At 42.7% G+C, this 16281-nt stretch overlaps 1 protein-coding gene across 8 annotated transcripts in view; it reads right to left on the bottom strand.

The window, feature by feature from the left end:
• PLEKHM3 (pleckstrin homology domain containing M3) overlaps positions 1-16281 on the bottom strand; it is a 194567-nt gene that overhangs the window by 84635 nt on the left and 93651 nt on the right. For all 8 annotated transcript variants that reach the window (XM_060106882.1, XM_060106880.1, XM_060106881.1 and 5 more), the window contains one exon: positions 5485-5548. In XM_060106882.1, coding sequence (XP_059962865.1) covers positions 5485-5548 — 64 coding nt within the window. The remainder of the gene's footprint in view (positions 1-5484; positions 5549-16281) is intronic.

Genomic DNA, 16281 nt, shown 5'->3' with positions numbered 1-16281 from the left:
TTCTCCTTTTTCATTTCTAATTCTATTGATTTGAGTCTTCTCCCTTTTTTTCTTGATGAGTCTGGCTAATGGTTTATCAATTTTGTTTATCTTCTCAAAGAACCAGCTTTTAGTTTTATTGATCTTTGCTATCGTTTCCTTCATTTCTTTTTCATTTATTTCTGATCTGATTTTTATGATTTCTTTCCTTCTGCTAACTTTGGGATGTTTTTGTTCTTCTTTCTCTAATTGCTTTAGGTGCAAGGTTAGGTTGTTTATTCGAGATATTTCCTGTTTCTTAAGGTGGGATTGTATTGCCATAAACTTCCCTCTTAGAACTGCTTTTGCTGCATCCCATAGGTTTTGGGTCGTCGTGTCTCCATTGTCATTTGTTTCTAGGTATTTTTTAATTTCCTCTTTGATTTCTTCAGTGATCACTTCGTTATTAAGTAGTGTATTGTTTAGCCTCCATGTGTTTGTATGTTTTACAGCTCTTTTCCTGTAATTGATATCTAGTCTCATAGCATTGTGGTCGGAAAAGATACTTGATACAATTTCAATTTTCTTAAATTTACCAAGGCTTGATTTGTGACCCAAGATATGATCTATCCTGGAGAATGTTCCATGAGCGCTTGAGAAAAATGTGTATTCTGTTGTTTTTGGATGGAATGTCCTATAAATATCAATTAAGTCCATCTTGTTTAATGTATCATTTAAAGCTTGTGTTTCCTTATTTATTTTCATTTTGGATGACGTGTCCATTGGTGAAAGTGGGGTGTTAAAGTCCCCTACTATGATTGTGTTACTGTCGATTTCTCCTTTTATGGCTGTTAATATTTCCCTTATGTATTGAGGTGCTCCTATGTTTGGTGCATAAATATTTACAATTGTTATATCTTCTTCTTGGATTGATCCCTTGATCATTATGTAGTGTCCTTCTTTGTCTCTTCTAGTAGTCTTTATTTTAAAGTCTATTTTGTCTGATATGAGAATTGCTACTCCAGCTTTCTTTTGGTTTCCATTTGCATGGAATATCTTTTTCCATCCCCTTACTTTCAGTCTGTATGTGTCTCTAGGTCTGAAGTGGGTCTCTTGTAGACAGCATATATATGGGTCTTGTTTTTGTATCCATTCAGCCAGTCTGTGTCTTTTGGTGGGAGCATTTAGTCCATTTACATTTAAGGTAATTATTGATATGTATGTTCCTATTCCCATTTTCTTAATTGTTTTGGGTTCGTTATTGTAGTTCTTTTCCTTCTGTTGTGTTTCTTGCCTAGAGAAGTTCCTTTAGCATTTGTTGTAAAGCTGGTTTGGTGGTGCTGAACTCTCTCAGCTTTTGCTTGTCTGTAAACGTTTTAATTTCTCCATCAAATCTGAATGAGATCCTTGCTGGGTAGAGTAATCTTGGTTGCAGGTTTTTCTCCTTCATCACTTTAAGTATGTCCTGCCACTCCCTTCTGGCTTGTAGAGTTTCTGCTGAGAGATCAGCTGTTATCCTGATGGGGATTCCCTTGTGTGTTATTTGTTGTTTTTGCCTTGCTGCTTTTAATATGATTTCTTTGTGTTTAATTTTTGACAGTTTGATTAATATGTGTCTTGGTGTATTTCTCCTTGGATTTATTCTGTATGGGACTCTCTGTGCCTCCTGGACTTGATTAACTATTTCCTTTCCCATATTAGGGAAGTTTTCAACTATAATCTCTTCAAATATTTTCTCAGTCCCTTTCTTTTTCTCTTCTTCTTCTGGAACCCCTATAATTCGAATGTTGGTGCGTTTAATGTTGTCCCAGAGGTCTCTGAGACTGTCCTCTGTTCTTTTCATTCTTTTTTCTTTATTTTGCTGTGCAGCAGTTATTTCCACTATTTTATCTTCCACCTCATTTATCCGTTCTTCTGCCTCAGTTATTCTGCTATTGATCCCATCTAGAGTATTTTTTATTTCATTTATTGTGTTTTTAATCGATGCTTGATTCGTCTTTAGTTCTTCTAGGTCCTTGTTAACTGTTTCTTGCATTTTGTCTATTCTATTTCCAAGATTTTGGATCATCTTTACCATCATTATTCTGAATTCTTTTTCAGATAGACTGCCTATTACCTCTTCATTTGTTAGGTCTGGTGGGTTTTTATCTTGCTCCTTCTCCTGCTGTGTGTTTTTCTGTCTTCTCATTTTGCTTATGTTACTGTGTTTGGGGTCTCCTTTTTGCAGGCTGCAGGTTCGTAGTTCCCGTTGTTTTTGGTGTCTGTCCCCAGTGGCTAAGGTTGGTTTAGTGGGTTGTGTAGGCTTCTTGGTGGAGGGGACTACTGCCTGTGTTCTGGTGGATGAGGCTGGATCTTGTCTTTCTGGTGGGCAGGTCCACGTCTGGTGGTGTGTTTTGGGGTGTTTGCGGACTTTTTATGATTTGAGGCAGCCTCTCTGCTAATGGGTGGTGTTGTGTTCCTGTCTTGCTAGTTGTTTGGCAAAGGGTGTCCAGCACTGTAGCTTGCTGGTCGTTGAGTGAAGCTGGGTGCTGGTGTTGAGATGGAGATCTCTGGAAGATTTTCGCCGTTTGATATTATGTGGAGCTGGGAGGTCTCTTGTGGACCAGTGTCCTGAAGTTCGCTCTCCCCCCTCAGAGACACAGCACTGACTCCTGGCTACTCAATTTGGGATGATTTGTTGTCTATTCATGTATTCCACAGATGCAGGGTACATGAAGTTGATTGTGGAGCTTTAATCCGCTGCTTCTGAGGCTGCTGGGAGAGGTTTCCCTTTCTCTTCTTTGTTCTCACAGCTCCTGGGTCTCAGCTTTGGATTTGGCCCTGCCTCTGCGTGTAGGTCGCCGGAGGGCGTCTGTTCTTCGCTCAGACAGGACAGGGTTAAAGGAGCAGCCTCTTCGGGGACTCTGGCTCACTCAGGCCGGGCGGGAGGGAGGGGCACGGAGTGCGGGGCGAGCCTGCAGTGGCAGAGGTCGGCGTGACGTTGCACCAGCCCGAGGCGCGCCGTGCGTTCTCCCAGGGAAGCCGCCCCTGGATCCCGGGACCCCGGCAGTGGCAGGCTGCACAGGCTCCCGGAAGGGCGGTGTGGACAGTGACCTGCGCTCGCACACAGGCTTCTTGGCGGCGGCAGCAGCAGCCCCAGCGTCCCACGCCCGTCTCTGGGCTCCGCGCTTTCAGCCGCGACTCGCGCCCGTCTCTGGAGCTCCTTTACGCGGCGCTCTTAATCCCCTCTCCTCGCGCACCAGGAAACCAAGAGGGAAGAAAAAGTCTCCTGCCTCTTCGGCAGCTCCAGAGTTTTCCCGGACTCCCTCCCGGCTAGCTGTGGCACATCAGCCCCCTTCAGGCTGAGTTCTCGCTGCCAGCCCCAGTCCTCTCCCTGCGCTCTGACCGAAGCCCGAGCCTCAGCTCCAGCGCCGCCCGCCTCGGCGGGGGAGCAGACAAGCCTCTCGGGCTGGTGAGTGCCGCTCGGCACCGCTCCTCTGTGCGGGAATCTCTCTGCTTTGCCCTACCCAGGTATGTGGGGAGTTTCTTGCCTTTTGGGAGGTCTGGGGTCTTCTGCCAGCGTTCAGTAGGTGTTCTGTAGGAGTTGTTCCACGTGTAGCTGTATTTCTGGTGTATCTGTGGGGAGAAAGGTGATCTCCGCGTCTTACTCTTCCGCCATCTTCAAAACTCATTTTTGAAAGGCTTCCTCAAAAAGTACTCACTTTGGGGCTCACCCATTCTATTTTAAACCACCTTTACAAGAAGATGTCACTGATACCTTTAAACATACTTCTCCAGTGATAAGAGTCTCGGTCCTCAGCTACTAAGATCAGGTAGAGTCCTAGAAAATATATAAATGTATACTGGGTCTTGTATCCGATTCTTCCCCTTGAACACCACTGGGCAATCATAATTAAAACTGTATCTCTTTCCACTCCAGCCAGCAGATCACTGGTGCCTGATTACGTAGTAAAGGACAGCAGGACTGAAGGAGGGGAAGGAGCTGATATGTGCAAATAGGTTTAAACTGGATGTACAAGTGGAAATTAAAACCCTAGTATTCTCTCACCCTCTCCAACTAAATGCTCTAAAATTATTTCTACCTTTTAAAATAACCTGCCTACTTCTGGTGGGATAAAAAGAACACAAAACTCTTAGTTTAAATTACTTTTCAAGGTTTTATTTATTTTTTAAGTCTTGAAAAATGAGTGAAGGATCTGAACACAGATTAAGTTGACCTCATTTCTTCTGGGCAAAACAGCAAGAAACAAAAGAACCGAATCACAGCAGTTTGAGACGTTCTGAAAGTTGTTACAATTTTTTTTTTTTTTTTTTTTTTTGGTCATTGACTCTTGAAAGAATCCACAATATATGGAAAAGAAAGCAATGCTTTCATGTAGTGTCTGAAAGCTTCTTAGGGAGTGAGCTGTTGATTTAAATGATTAACCAAAGCTTAACATACTCAGAATTTTGGGTTGAACAGACAAAATGTTGGTTTTCTTCCTGGCTGCTAACCTGGTCAGTCATTAAGAGGATATACATACACAAATAAAAGTATAAAAAGATGATTTTGACTCTTACATGCTCTGTTGTGTTTTACTAAAATTTAATGTCATCCAACTGTTTGACGTGAGCACAAGTCAAAGAGTTTAATATATTCATTGCCTTTTATGTCTTTTTTTCCCTTGTACAACTTTTTTTGTTGATATAATTCACATAGCATAAAAGTATACAATTCACTGCCTGCTTTTAGTATAGTTTCAAAGTTGTGCAGCCATCACCACTAATTCCAGAACATCTTCCTCAGCCCCAAAGGAAACCGCACACCATTAGCAGCCACTCCTCACCCTCGGCTCTCCCCAGGCCCTGGCAACCACTCACCTACTTTGTCTCTATAGATTGGCCTATTTTGGACATCCTAAGAGAAGTCCACATAAAATAAGAATCATAAAATACGTATTCGTTTCTGTCTGGCTTCTTTCAACATGCTGTTCTTAAGGTTCATCCGTGCTGTAGCATGTTATCAGTACTTCACTCCTTTTTATGGCCGAGTACTATTCCATTGCGTGGATATACAACATTTTGTTTATCCATTCATTAGCTGATGAACATTTGGGTTGTTGCCACTCTTTAGCTATTATGAATAATGCTGCTTTGAACATTCCTGTACAAGTTTTTATGTGGACATATGTTTTCAACCCTCTAGGGTATATGCCTAGCAGTGGAATTGCTGGGTCACAGGGTAACTCTACGTTTAACTTTTTGAGGGACTGCCAAACAATTTCCCTAAGTGGCCGCACCACTTTCCATTCCCAGCAGTGTATGGGAGTTCCAGTTTCTCTATATCCTTGCCAGCATTTCTTATTGTCCTAGAATATCTTTTTATACTAAGTTTTCTTTTCTCATTCTGAACAGAAAATAATTGATTATTAGGGCTTGTGAATAAAACTACTCCAATGATGGCAGAATTCAGTGCCAAAGCCATAATCAACAAAAACATTTTCCCAGGGAGAAAACAGAAATGAAATGGCCCCTCTCAGTGCTTACCTGCTGCAGATCAGCGAGGGAATACAGGTGGATCTGTTGAAGGAGGTATTCTCTGGGGAAAATTCTGAAAACGGACAGAAACACAGATAAATTGTGGTGCTGCCACAAAACACACTTTTTCTGAGAAGTTTCCAAGTCTCATTCAAGACTCCCTTTCCACCTAATACTCTTCCTCCCCACATCCTCTGAGAAACCTGTAATAATACCTTTTTCCAGATAATTTTCTTTCTAGCACAAATACCAAAAATGGAGTAAGGGTGTGATCTTTGATTTCTGATGTAGTCCAAGGTGCTAGGAGCACAGTGCAATGGTCCGGGCCTGAGGACCAGAGTGCCAGGTTTCTTGTACCAGCTGCATCCCTAACAAGCTGTGTCATCTCAGGCAAGTCTTAAAACCCACCTAGCTTCAGATCCTTCATTGGTTAATGAAGGTGACTGAACTTGGTTTCTTAAATCTCTTTCCAGCTCTATTAGTCTATGTCTAGATGAATAGATTTTAGAGTTGAGAAAATCAGTTGGAGGGGCAACCTGCGTGTCTTTGCCTAGAGGCTCCTATGGCTTTCATTAATGGAGATGGCAGTGCCAAATGCCACTTAGTGAGCTATCCTCTTATGTGCACAGTGATGAGTTTTGGAAGCTAGGTACAGATGGGAATAATGGGACAAAATATTTCAAATTGAGACTCCATGACAAAGTCCAATATCTTTAGTTACTGTCAATTCATAGCATCTGGATAAATGACGGTGAGTGAACAGGAAAAACAAATCTATTAGGGACAAGCAAACAGTTACCAAAGCATAGATGGTTAGAAAACACCACACACACACACACACACACACACACACACATGCATACACAAAACAAAACTCATGGTGCTAGCATTTTCTCTTTGTCTTAGGATACAAGAAAATTGCATAGTACCACCTAAATGAAAGAAGCCACCAACTCAATTAACATTTATGACTATCTGCTACATGCCAAGCACTGTGCCAGGCGCTAGGAAGACAATTATGAATGAGACGGTCACAGTACCTAAGATACACAAACTGATAATCACAACACAACATGGTAACATGAAAATAAGAGTTATATGCACAGGGTACATATTTTTAGATTGGTCTAGCATGGTAGGTCCCAACCTTGGCTGTCTATTAGAATCACTTGGGAAGCTTTTGAAAATAATAGGGCATAAGTATGGGTAGAACTCAGAAATCAGTCTTAAAACAAAAACTCTCGTGGTGATTAGTGCAGCCAAGGTTTAGAACCACTGGCCTAACTCGTAGCTTGTTGGGGAATTCATTATTCAGTCTTTCAATTAAGAATGCATTACTGGACAACTCCTAGAGATTAAGTCCTTTATCCTTCCATTCATCTATCCAGCCACCCAATTCTGATTAAGCACAACTGTGTGCCAGCTCCTGTACTAGGCCACTGAAAAAAGGGCACTGAACCAATTAGGTGAAGTTCATCCCCCATGGAGGTCTGGGACAGGCATATTCTAGTTTGGAGCACTCCTGATAAATATATGATAGGCTCTGAAGACTTCTGCTGAAAATTCCTGTTTCACCCACAAGAGTGAGAACAGACCAAGTGAGTGACACGGCCCTTATACTCTGGGGAATAAAATTTAGTTCCTAAGGGTAGGCTCCCTTCAACTCTAATGGTTTGGGGCCGTACCTGTGGCAGGTAGCAGCACACAGTCCCAGCCCAGGTGGGGAGGGTGTAGGGAAAGTGCTCAATCCCTCCTTGTGGGATGAAGCTTCCCTACAAAGAGGCCTCCTATTGTAGAAGGTAGACCACGGTCCCAGGAGGGACCATGAGACATAACCAACTTCCATTTTCAATAACACACAGGTATGACAGAGATGATCAAGAGGCCTATCCCTCATGACCCCCTACAGGATTAACAATGAGAGAAGTCTGCTTCAGGTGTGGCCCTCAACGTACATCATTTAATTCTCACAACAATCCCACGTGGTAAGTACAACCTCCATTTTATGTGAGAGGGAACTGAGGCTCAGAGGCAAAAACTAATTTGCCCAGGGTCACAAGCTGGGATTCAAGGCCAGGACTTTCTGACTCCAAAGGCCTGTGCTTCTTCTACTTTCCAGGAGATGAAGGTGGAGGAAGGAGGAAGGTGGGTTTGAGCTGACCATCTAATATAGGCATATAATACATCTCTCTTCCAGGTGGGTGTTTATTACTGTTCAGGCCAGCAGCAATATAGAGCCATTGGTCCTTTCTAAACGAAGGAAAGTAACACTGAGGCGTTTGGTCATGCCCACCTCCCGAAGGCAGCTGGGAGGGTGGAGAGACTGCTGGCAGGGACAGTCCTGACCACGTACCCCAGGGGCTCTTCCAGGGTAACCACAAGGCGAAAGCGAAAGGGGTGAGTGTGTAGACACGGAGCACTTCTGGAAGAAGTGACATTTGGAATTGAAGGCGACTCTGAAGTCCTAGCTTGGGAGACAGGATGGTGATGTCATTGGCCAACACAGGGCAGGCTGCCGGGGGTGGGGGAAAAGCATTGAGATTTAACTGCGCTGAATATCAAGTGCTTGTGTGGAGGACAGCAGGCGTGGCCCTTGTGGATGTGGGGCTGAGAGATGTGGAAGAGCCAGGGGTACTTCTGCCAGCAGCACAGAGGGGGCAGCTGAAGCTGTGGGAACGGAGGGAGCGGACCCTGGAGGAAAATGAACGGAAGCGGGGCTGAGTGTGAACACGGGTTGTTTTTACTTCTGTTTACCTTACAAAGCCTAGAATTATCTGAAGTACACTTTGGTAGTCTGCAATTTTTCTCATGCTTGAAAAATTGTTTTGAAAATAACCAGGATGTTCACCTGCACGTGGGTTCCTAACATTTCCTCTTTTTGTGAAATGTTTGTGCCCTTATACCCTTCCCCTGGCTTCCCCTAATGGTAACACCTTACACAACCATGGTGCATTGATCAAAACTAAGAAATGAACTACTATGTAAATTAGACCTTATTCAGATTTCACCAGTTGTTTCACTAATGTCCTTTTTCTGTTCAAGGATCCAATCCAGAATACGAGATTGCGTTTATAGATTTTAAAATATGTATCAGTATTTGCAAGATGACTTGAGATCCAAACATCATGTGCAGAAAAGCAAACCTAGGATGCAGTCTTTCAGTGGAGGTCGCTAGGGTAGCAAAGTATGATAATCTGCTATGGGGAAAGAGGATGTTTAAGTGTGGTTGAATGGGAGGAATAACCTTTTTCAGAGGCAATTGCCTCATAATGAAATCCCTTAACTAAAGTAAACTGAAGGCAATGTGGCAGCAGAGCTGAGAAACAGACGGACTGAACTAAACAAGCAGGCTGGAAAATCATTTCAAGATGAGCTCCTGCCTTTTCCACTGGTTTACACACACGTAGCCCAGCTGGAGAAAGAGTTAGAAGGAAGGTGACTGAAATGAACTCTAGCAGGGACAAATGCAGGGTAGCATATCGTTAACGTTTGCTACTTAAAGTTCTTCTCTAAAATCCTAAAACTTCCATGACTGAGAGTATACAGGATATAAGAATTAATTGCAAATGTACACATGGAATCATACTGGTATACACTTACTAGAGTACTACAGCCAGTCAGTTAGTTATCCAGTCAACAGACACTACTGCGTGCCTAAAATGAGCCAGGTGCTGTGCTAAGGGCTGGAGACGGATATGATCAGTGAACACAACTGATGAGCAGCAAAGAGGATTTCCAATTTCTCCTCTCTAGGCTGGGTCCCCTTTGCCTCCAAACACTGTTCGTTACTCTTCTCGCAATAACCGGCCAACTTTGGACACAGTAATCTCTAATACTCCTTAAACTTTATTTACACAGCTAAAGCGAGCTGTGTATGTAGTGTTTCTGTGTGTAAATATATCTCACATATTTATTTTCTCTTCCCCTCTGGAAGCCATTCTAAGCCCCTCCAGAAGCACCGTATCTGCTGTGTCCTCTCTGGCACTCTTCAGTGTCTAATACTATAATTTACGAGAGGTCAGCCTAACGACACAAAGAACTGGAAAATGCAATGTATGCAGGAAAGATAAAGGAACTGAGCTTGTTGTGTTTGGAGAAGATGTTGTGTCCAGGAGATTTAGTGGTGGCCATAAAAAATACAGACTTTTAAGACAGATAATGCCAATCAGCTTTTCTTCTCTCTGAGGATGGAAATTATATCAAGAAAGCATTCAAGTCAAATATGAGAATAAATTTCCTGAGCAGCATTAAAATGTGTCTCTTACAGGGATGCTTTTTAATGTAAATAAAAGAAGAAAAAGATCTGTTGCAGTTATTTAGAGGTAGGGACTTGCTCTTCTGCTTAGAGGAGGAAAGGATTTCAAAGGTGGGGCCAGATGACCCCGTCAGTTTGTTCCTCTTTTTCATTGCTGGCGCCGTCAAGGCAGACTGAATTGGCACGACATTCTTGGAATATCTTTTCTTTAATTTTCTTTTTTAAATTACAAAAAATTCTTTTAAAAGGTTTCAGTCCATTTACCGTTATTACAAAATACTGGTTATATTCCCCGTGTTGTACAACACATCCTTGTAGCCTATCTTACACCTACTAGCTTATACCTCCTACACCCACGCCCACCCTATATTGTGTCCACTCTCCACTGCTGGTAACTACTAGTTTGTTCTCTGTATCAGGGAGTCTGCTTCTTTTTTGTTATATTCACTAGTTTGTTGTATTTTTTAGATTCCACATATAAGTGATATCATACAGCGTTTGTCTTTCTCTGGATATCTTCTTTAGGCTGATGTCCACAGGGGAAGTGCAGGGCAACTAATGACATAAAAGCCAAGCCCCGAAAAGCACAGGCAACATCCCATCTGGGTGATGCCCAGGGTTTCCCCCACTGTGGTTTTGGTGTACAAGGAGCTGGCCTTGTACCTGGCCCATCTGACAGGAGCTCTTTAGGAAATGGATGGAACAAGCAGGGCCTCCCAGGGGTCAGTTGTGGAAGGGATTGTGGAGAACCCGGAGGCCTGCAGTGTGCTTGGGTAGCATTAAGCTGCCTCTGGCAGATCTGACTAGGAGAGGATAGGGCTCTGCAGGGGACCAGAGATGAAACTGCAGCCACTTCAGGCATTGCTAGGGGACCTGCTCACATCTGGGAGGCAAGGTTTGGCACCCCCTTGAGAGCCATGGCAGATCTCATTTTATAATTTTACTATGAATGTATTCAATAAAGGATGAATGATTATCTGCATTTTTTTGGTCAGAAAACACAACTTATGATCACCATATGGCCCAGTAATATAATGCAGATGAAGTCCCATCTTATGACCTCTGTGACTGGTCACTATGGCTAAGAACCTAAAATCAGAAGCTAAAATCAGCACACACTTTCACTGCAATGAGCAGATGCTGGGTATGTATGTGGCAGAAAATTTGGAGAAGACACAGTTTTTTTTCCAATACATACAGACAAGTGAGATAAACAGACAAGTAAACAGATAGCTCCAGCTCCAGCGTGGAGTGCAGGGCTGAGGGGAGCCTGCAGGACACCTGTTCAAGAAAGGTCTCAGAGGACCTACAGGTCAGAATCCATCTGAAGGAGTGGAAGAATGGATATTGCAGGTAGAGGGTGCAGCACGGGTAAGAGCAGAGAGGCCAGGACGAACATAATTCTTTCAGGGAACAGGCTCTGTATGCGTATATATGTGTATATGTGTCCGTGCTGGGGGTTGGGGGGACTGCAGGGTGTGAGCTCAGAAAGTTAGGGTGTAGCCAGACATGCGAGGGCTTAGGTGCCTAGAGAAGAGCCTACCCCCAAAGAGATGAGTGCCTCAAGCAAGAGAAGGGACTTGGGCCTTTAAAAGATCATTGACAGCAGAAGGGGGAAGAGACTGAAGAGATGGAAAATTTTGGAGATGAACTAGGTGAGAAATGATGGGGGTCTGAACGGAATTTAAAAGGTTGCCCTGGGGTTGGAGAGAAATGGCCTACCACAGACAGATTTCTCCAACAATCCACAGGTCATGAAGACTAACAGGAAACGGAGGCTGGCAGGAGCCTGGCACTGCTCATGGTTTTCCAGCTGGGCCAGCAGGTAAATGAAAGTTCCATCTACTAACACAGGCAATAATGAAGAGGAGTCACCTTTGGGGAGAAAGGGTAGCTCAGCTGTCGGGGCAGAGGTGTGGAATGTCCAGGTGGAGTCATCTGTGAGTCCAGGGAGGAGAGCTGTGTGCCTACAGGTGAAGACATGAAAATGAGGAAGAGCCCGAGATAGTACACATTAGTGCAACAGAAAAGACTGGACGCTGGCAAAACAATAATATTAAAGGAACAGCCACAGGAAGAAAGCTGGGAAGAAGCAGTTTGATAGGAGAAAAAGCGGAAGAGCCAGCATCCAGGAAGCCAAGGAAGGAGAGAATTTCAAGGACAAAGAGGGTCAACGGCATCAGAGGCGGAGGAGAGGTCACATAATCCGGGGAAGACTCTCACGAGGCCTGAAAGGTGCCTGCTGGTTTTGGCAAAGGGGAATTCATTAGTGACCTTGGAACAGTATCCAGGAGGAAGAGGGACGCCAGACTGCAGAGGGGTGAAGGACCGTGGAATATTCTTTTAAGAAACTAACTTTAAAGGAGAGAAACTAGGCCATAGCTACAGAAGGATGCAGGACTAAGAAAGCATTCTTTTCTTAGAGATGGGAGCCACTTGGGCATATCTATATGCTAAAATGAAGAAGCTAGTACAGAAGCCAAAGTTGCAGATAGAAAAGTAAGGAAAATGACAGAGCCTGAGCTAGTAAAGGTCTAGAGGAAATGGGAATGTGGACCCAGCTAGGAGCTCTTCCAAGTACACATTTGTGTGTGTGAGGGTGCACGTACCGATACACACGCTCTGCATTTTCTTAATTGAAATGCTTCAAGTTTCTACTAAAATGTTATGTAAAAGGTAACTAACTACTAATTTCTCCAATGTTCCCTCCAAACTTCAACATGTTAGGAACGGAAAGCTACAGATTACAGTTACAGTTGTCTGACTTGGCAATCCTTTGGTAAACGGCCTCTTTGCTGCAGGATGCTGCTGCCTTTTGTTTCTGGTGAGGCGGCTGTGTTTAGGATTCTCTGTGCAGTAAGTGACCTCACTGTACTGCAGGCCTATTCATCATCAGGTCTGACAGCATTTCGCCAACAGGCCAACCACAAGGACAGCCCTGCTCATGCCAGTGCAACTTCTTCTGGTTGGCCCTGACGCCAAAGCCAGAGGACAAATGTGATAAGGAGAGTCAACTCCACACTTCATTCACCCATCAAGGGAAACTGCATCGCTGGCAGGTGGCACTGTCAAGTTCTCTGATACCAAAGAACAATGAAGAAACCTACTAAAGGATCATGGAAACCAACTAGCACAACTGTTTCTAGTGCCAACATTTTCTATTTTATCACCTTTAGGATTTCCTGACATACTGAGAAGGTAACTTAGGCTTCATTTATAGATTGTTCCAATGAGAAAAGTAAGAAAAGATGAAAATCAAAAGGGAAAAAGGTCATATATGATTCATATCCCTTATATTACACAGCTGGTACTTGGGGTTAAAAATGCAGAAATAATGGCCTAAGAAATCAAAGGCAGTAAGTAGTCTATATAAAACAGGTAGGGGGTCCTCTTCTATTTTGGACCAGGACACTGAGTCAAATACATCAAGACTCATTTAACCTGACTAATTTCTGGGGACTTCAACTCAGTTCCCACCAAGCCCTGATGCTCATGAGAGAAAAGGGACTAAGTCAGGCACACCCTTTGCAGGATTTTGATAGATTTAGTAATATCGCCATTTCCCTGAAGCTCAGTTATTTGAGCTGCATAACTGGCATTAAAAAACCAATGATTAAAATGAAAAAAGTCTGAATGAAGATATCTCAGCACATGTAATAGACAGGCTTTAAAGGAAAGACTCATCTCCCTCCCTTCCTGTGTGTTGTGTGTCTCTGTCTCTCTCTCTTACACACACACACAATAAAAAAGATGACACCAAAGGAAAACCTCCAATTTTGATTCTAAATCATAAGGGTCTAAAGGAAGAATACAGGTAGAAGTGCATAAGGAATAATTTAGAAAGGAAAACCATTTACTTTTGAAATATTACTGTGTTCTCCAAGAATATGTGCTCCAGGTTAGGTAATCTGTACGGAATTGAGAGGGCTGCGGTATCTTTCCTTTGGAGGGCACACGCACCCACGCTGAAATCAGCAAAAAGCACTGTGAAGCATCCCTAGGGAGATGCAATTTGGTGTTCTTGATATGAGCTGCAAACACTTCCTGAAATAGTTACATTAGACTGGATGTGGACATGACTCTCATGTCCAACCATGCTCCCAGCTAATGGAAAAACAATTTTAAATCAAAGGCAGATATTGCGATAGCAACCCATGTGGAAGAAACAAGCTTCAATCATTTCAGTAGATACCTCATTTTGCTAATCTCATTGGCTGAAAAAGTGGCAAGATTGCATCAGATATTATATCTTGGAAGAGAGGTATGGGAAATAAGGGTCTCTTACCGGCTCTTTTAGAAATTGTGCTTAAGTTTCTTAGCAACAGTCTAAAGCCTGGAGTAGAAATACTTGGGAAGTAATTTGGGTTGTGATTATTCTGGGGTCTGATTATAAAAGTGACAGATTATATCACATTATAGATCTTAGCTCAAATTCTTACTGTATTCAATGGTTCTAAGAATATAACACTTTTCCTGCCATGAGTTTTATTTTTTTGTTGTCTCTTAGAAAATGATTTTAGATAATTTATAGATTTCATTTAATCTTAGAATAAGATAAAACACTTTTTAACTTTCTGAAGGATTTCTTGGTAAATAAAAAGCTACATGTATATTATAGTAAAATTAATATATAACTTGCCAGAGCTCCTTTTTTCAGTTTATCAATCTGTTTAGCTTTGAATGACACTTTTGCAGATAGTCTATAACTCCTTTTTAGAGTGTTGATATCAGCATATATATTTATAAAATTTGCTGAATGAGATCTCTGGAGAAAATGAAGGAAGGGGGAGGGGCTATCAGGAGATCAGGAGGTTAGATGACTTGAAAACCTTAGTTCTAGAAGTCATCCAAGGGAAAAGGAATTCTTGAAGGAGACTGAGAACGGTTGCTTTCAAAAACTATCAAAATAACATCCTGTGTTTTAGTAGTTTGAGTCCTGATAGATTCATGCAGCTAATCTGTTGAGAGTAAAGCCCCAATGACACTTTTAATTAGCTAGCTTGAAAACTAGCTACAAAGTCTGGCTAATATTAAGTCTTACAGAGAACATAAAGAGCTGTGTTCATTTACTGAGCTTAAAGGAGTGTTATCTATGTGCTTGAAGTGCTAATAACCACTGGTCTTTACTGAGACTAATTTAGTGATAATATTGTGGCTAAAATGGGCTTATTCTTCTAAAAGCCAATATTAACCAGACTTCGGCTAATAATCAATGGCACATTTGGACCTTAGATTTTGGTTATAAGACATTCCTCGTTTGCAGTTCAGAGACACAGCAAATCAAGTCTGTGTAGATTGTGTTTTAAGAATGAGGCTGCCCGAGGAGATAGGCTCTCAATAAGCTAGCCTCCTACATTAAGTGTATTCGAGTCACAAGAGCATGAAGTCTTTTCTCTGTAACAGATAACCCCTCTACCTAATATGTCTGACTTATTGGGAGGTAGGGAGAAGAGGAGGTGTTGCTATGATCTCTCCCAGCTCATGCAATCTTTTGTTGGGTACATTGAATAATATCCTCATTTACTTCTTCCCAGATCAAGGGTATATCAGTATGCTCATGCATCAAAACACCATTTTCACTCAGTGATTCATGATGCTTTAGACAAATATTTACCGACATAAAAAGATGTTCACTATATACTAAGTGAAATGATTGGGTTAAAAGTAGTATGTACAGGGCTTCCCTGGTGGCGCAGTGGTTGAGAGTCCGCCTGCCAATGCAGGGGACGTGGGTTTGTGCCCCAGTCTGGGAAGATCCCACAGGCCGCGGAGCGGCTGGGCCCGTGAGTCATGGCCACTGAGCCTGCGCGTCCGGAGCCTGTGCTCTGCAACGGGAGAGGCAAAACAGTGAGAGGCCTGCATACCACAAAAAAAAAAAAAAAGTATGTACAGTATAAAACCATTTTTTAGGGAAAAAATAATCTGCAGAGGAAGCAGTGTGAAAGGATATGCACCAAAGTGGTAAGATAATGGATGACTTTCTTATTTTTGTTTTCTATGATGAACAGTATTTTTTGTAATATGAAAAAACTGTTTGACCCCATTAAGTGGGCAGAATGTTGGTAACAGTACTTTATTTATTTCATTAATTTGTTCACCAAATATTTATTTGCCCCCACTATATGTCAGGTATGGTTCTAGGCCCTGGGGACAGAGCAGTGAGCAACACAGATAAAAAGCCATGACCTTCTGTCGCTTACATTCTAGTGGAGAGAGCAGGGCCTCTGCACACGGCTGCACAGGCTGAGCAAAGTGTGACCGCCATAGCCATACGTGATGGCACCAGAGAGGGAGACAGACAAAAATCAAACACCACTTTATGTGGTAATAAGCAGAGAATGAAGAGAGAAAGTGTGGGGCGGCGGGGCGGGCAGTGTGTGCAAATATTTTAAATAAAGCGGTCAAGGATGCTTCAGTAACGTGACAGCTGCATACAGATCTAAAGGAGGTAAGGAAGCCAGCGACACAACTATCTAACTGGGGAAGAGGAAAATGAGCATAGAAACTCACATGGGAGCCTGCTTGGCGTGCTCGAGGACCAAACCAAGGCT

Source organism: Mesoplodon densirostris, chromosome 8 (assembly GCF_025265405.1).
Source record: "Mesoplodon densirostris isolate mMesDen1 chromosome 8, mMesDen1 primary haplotype, whole genome shotgun sequence".
NCBI lineage: Eukaryota > Metazoa > Chordata > Mammalia > Artiodactyla > Ziphiidae > Mesoplodon > Mesoplodon densirostris.
This window is presented reverse-complemented; position numbering and strand designations above follow the sequence as displayed.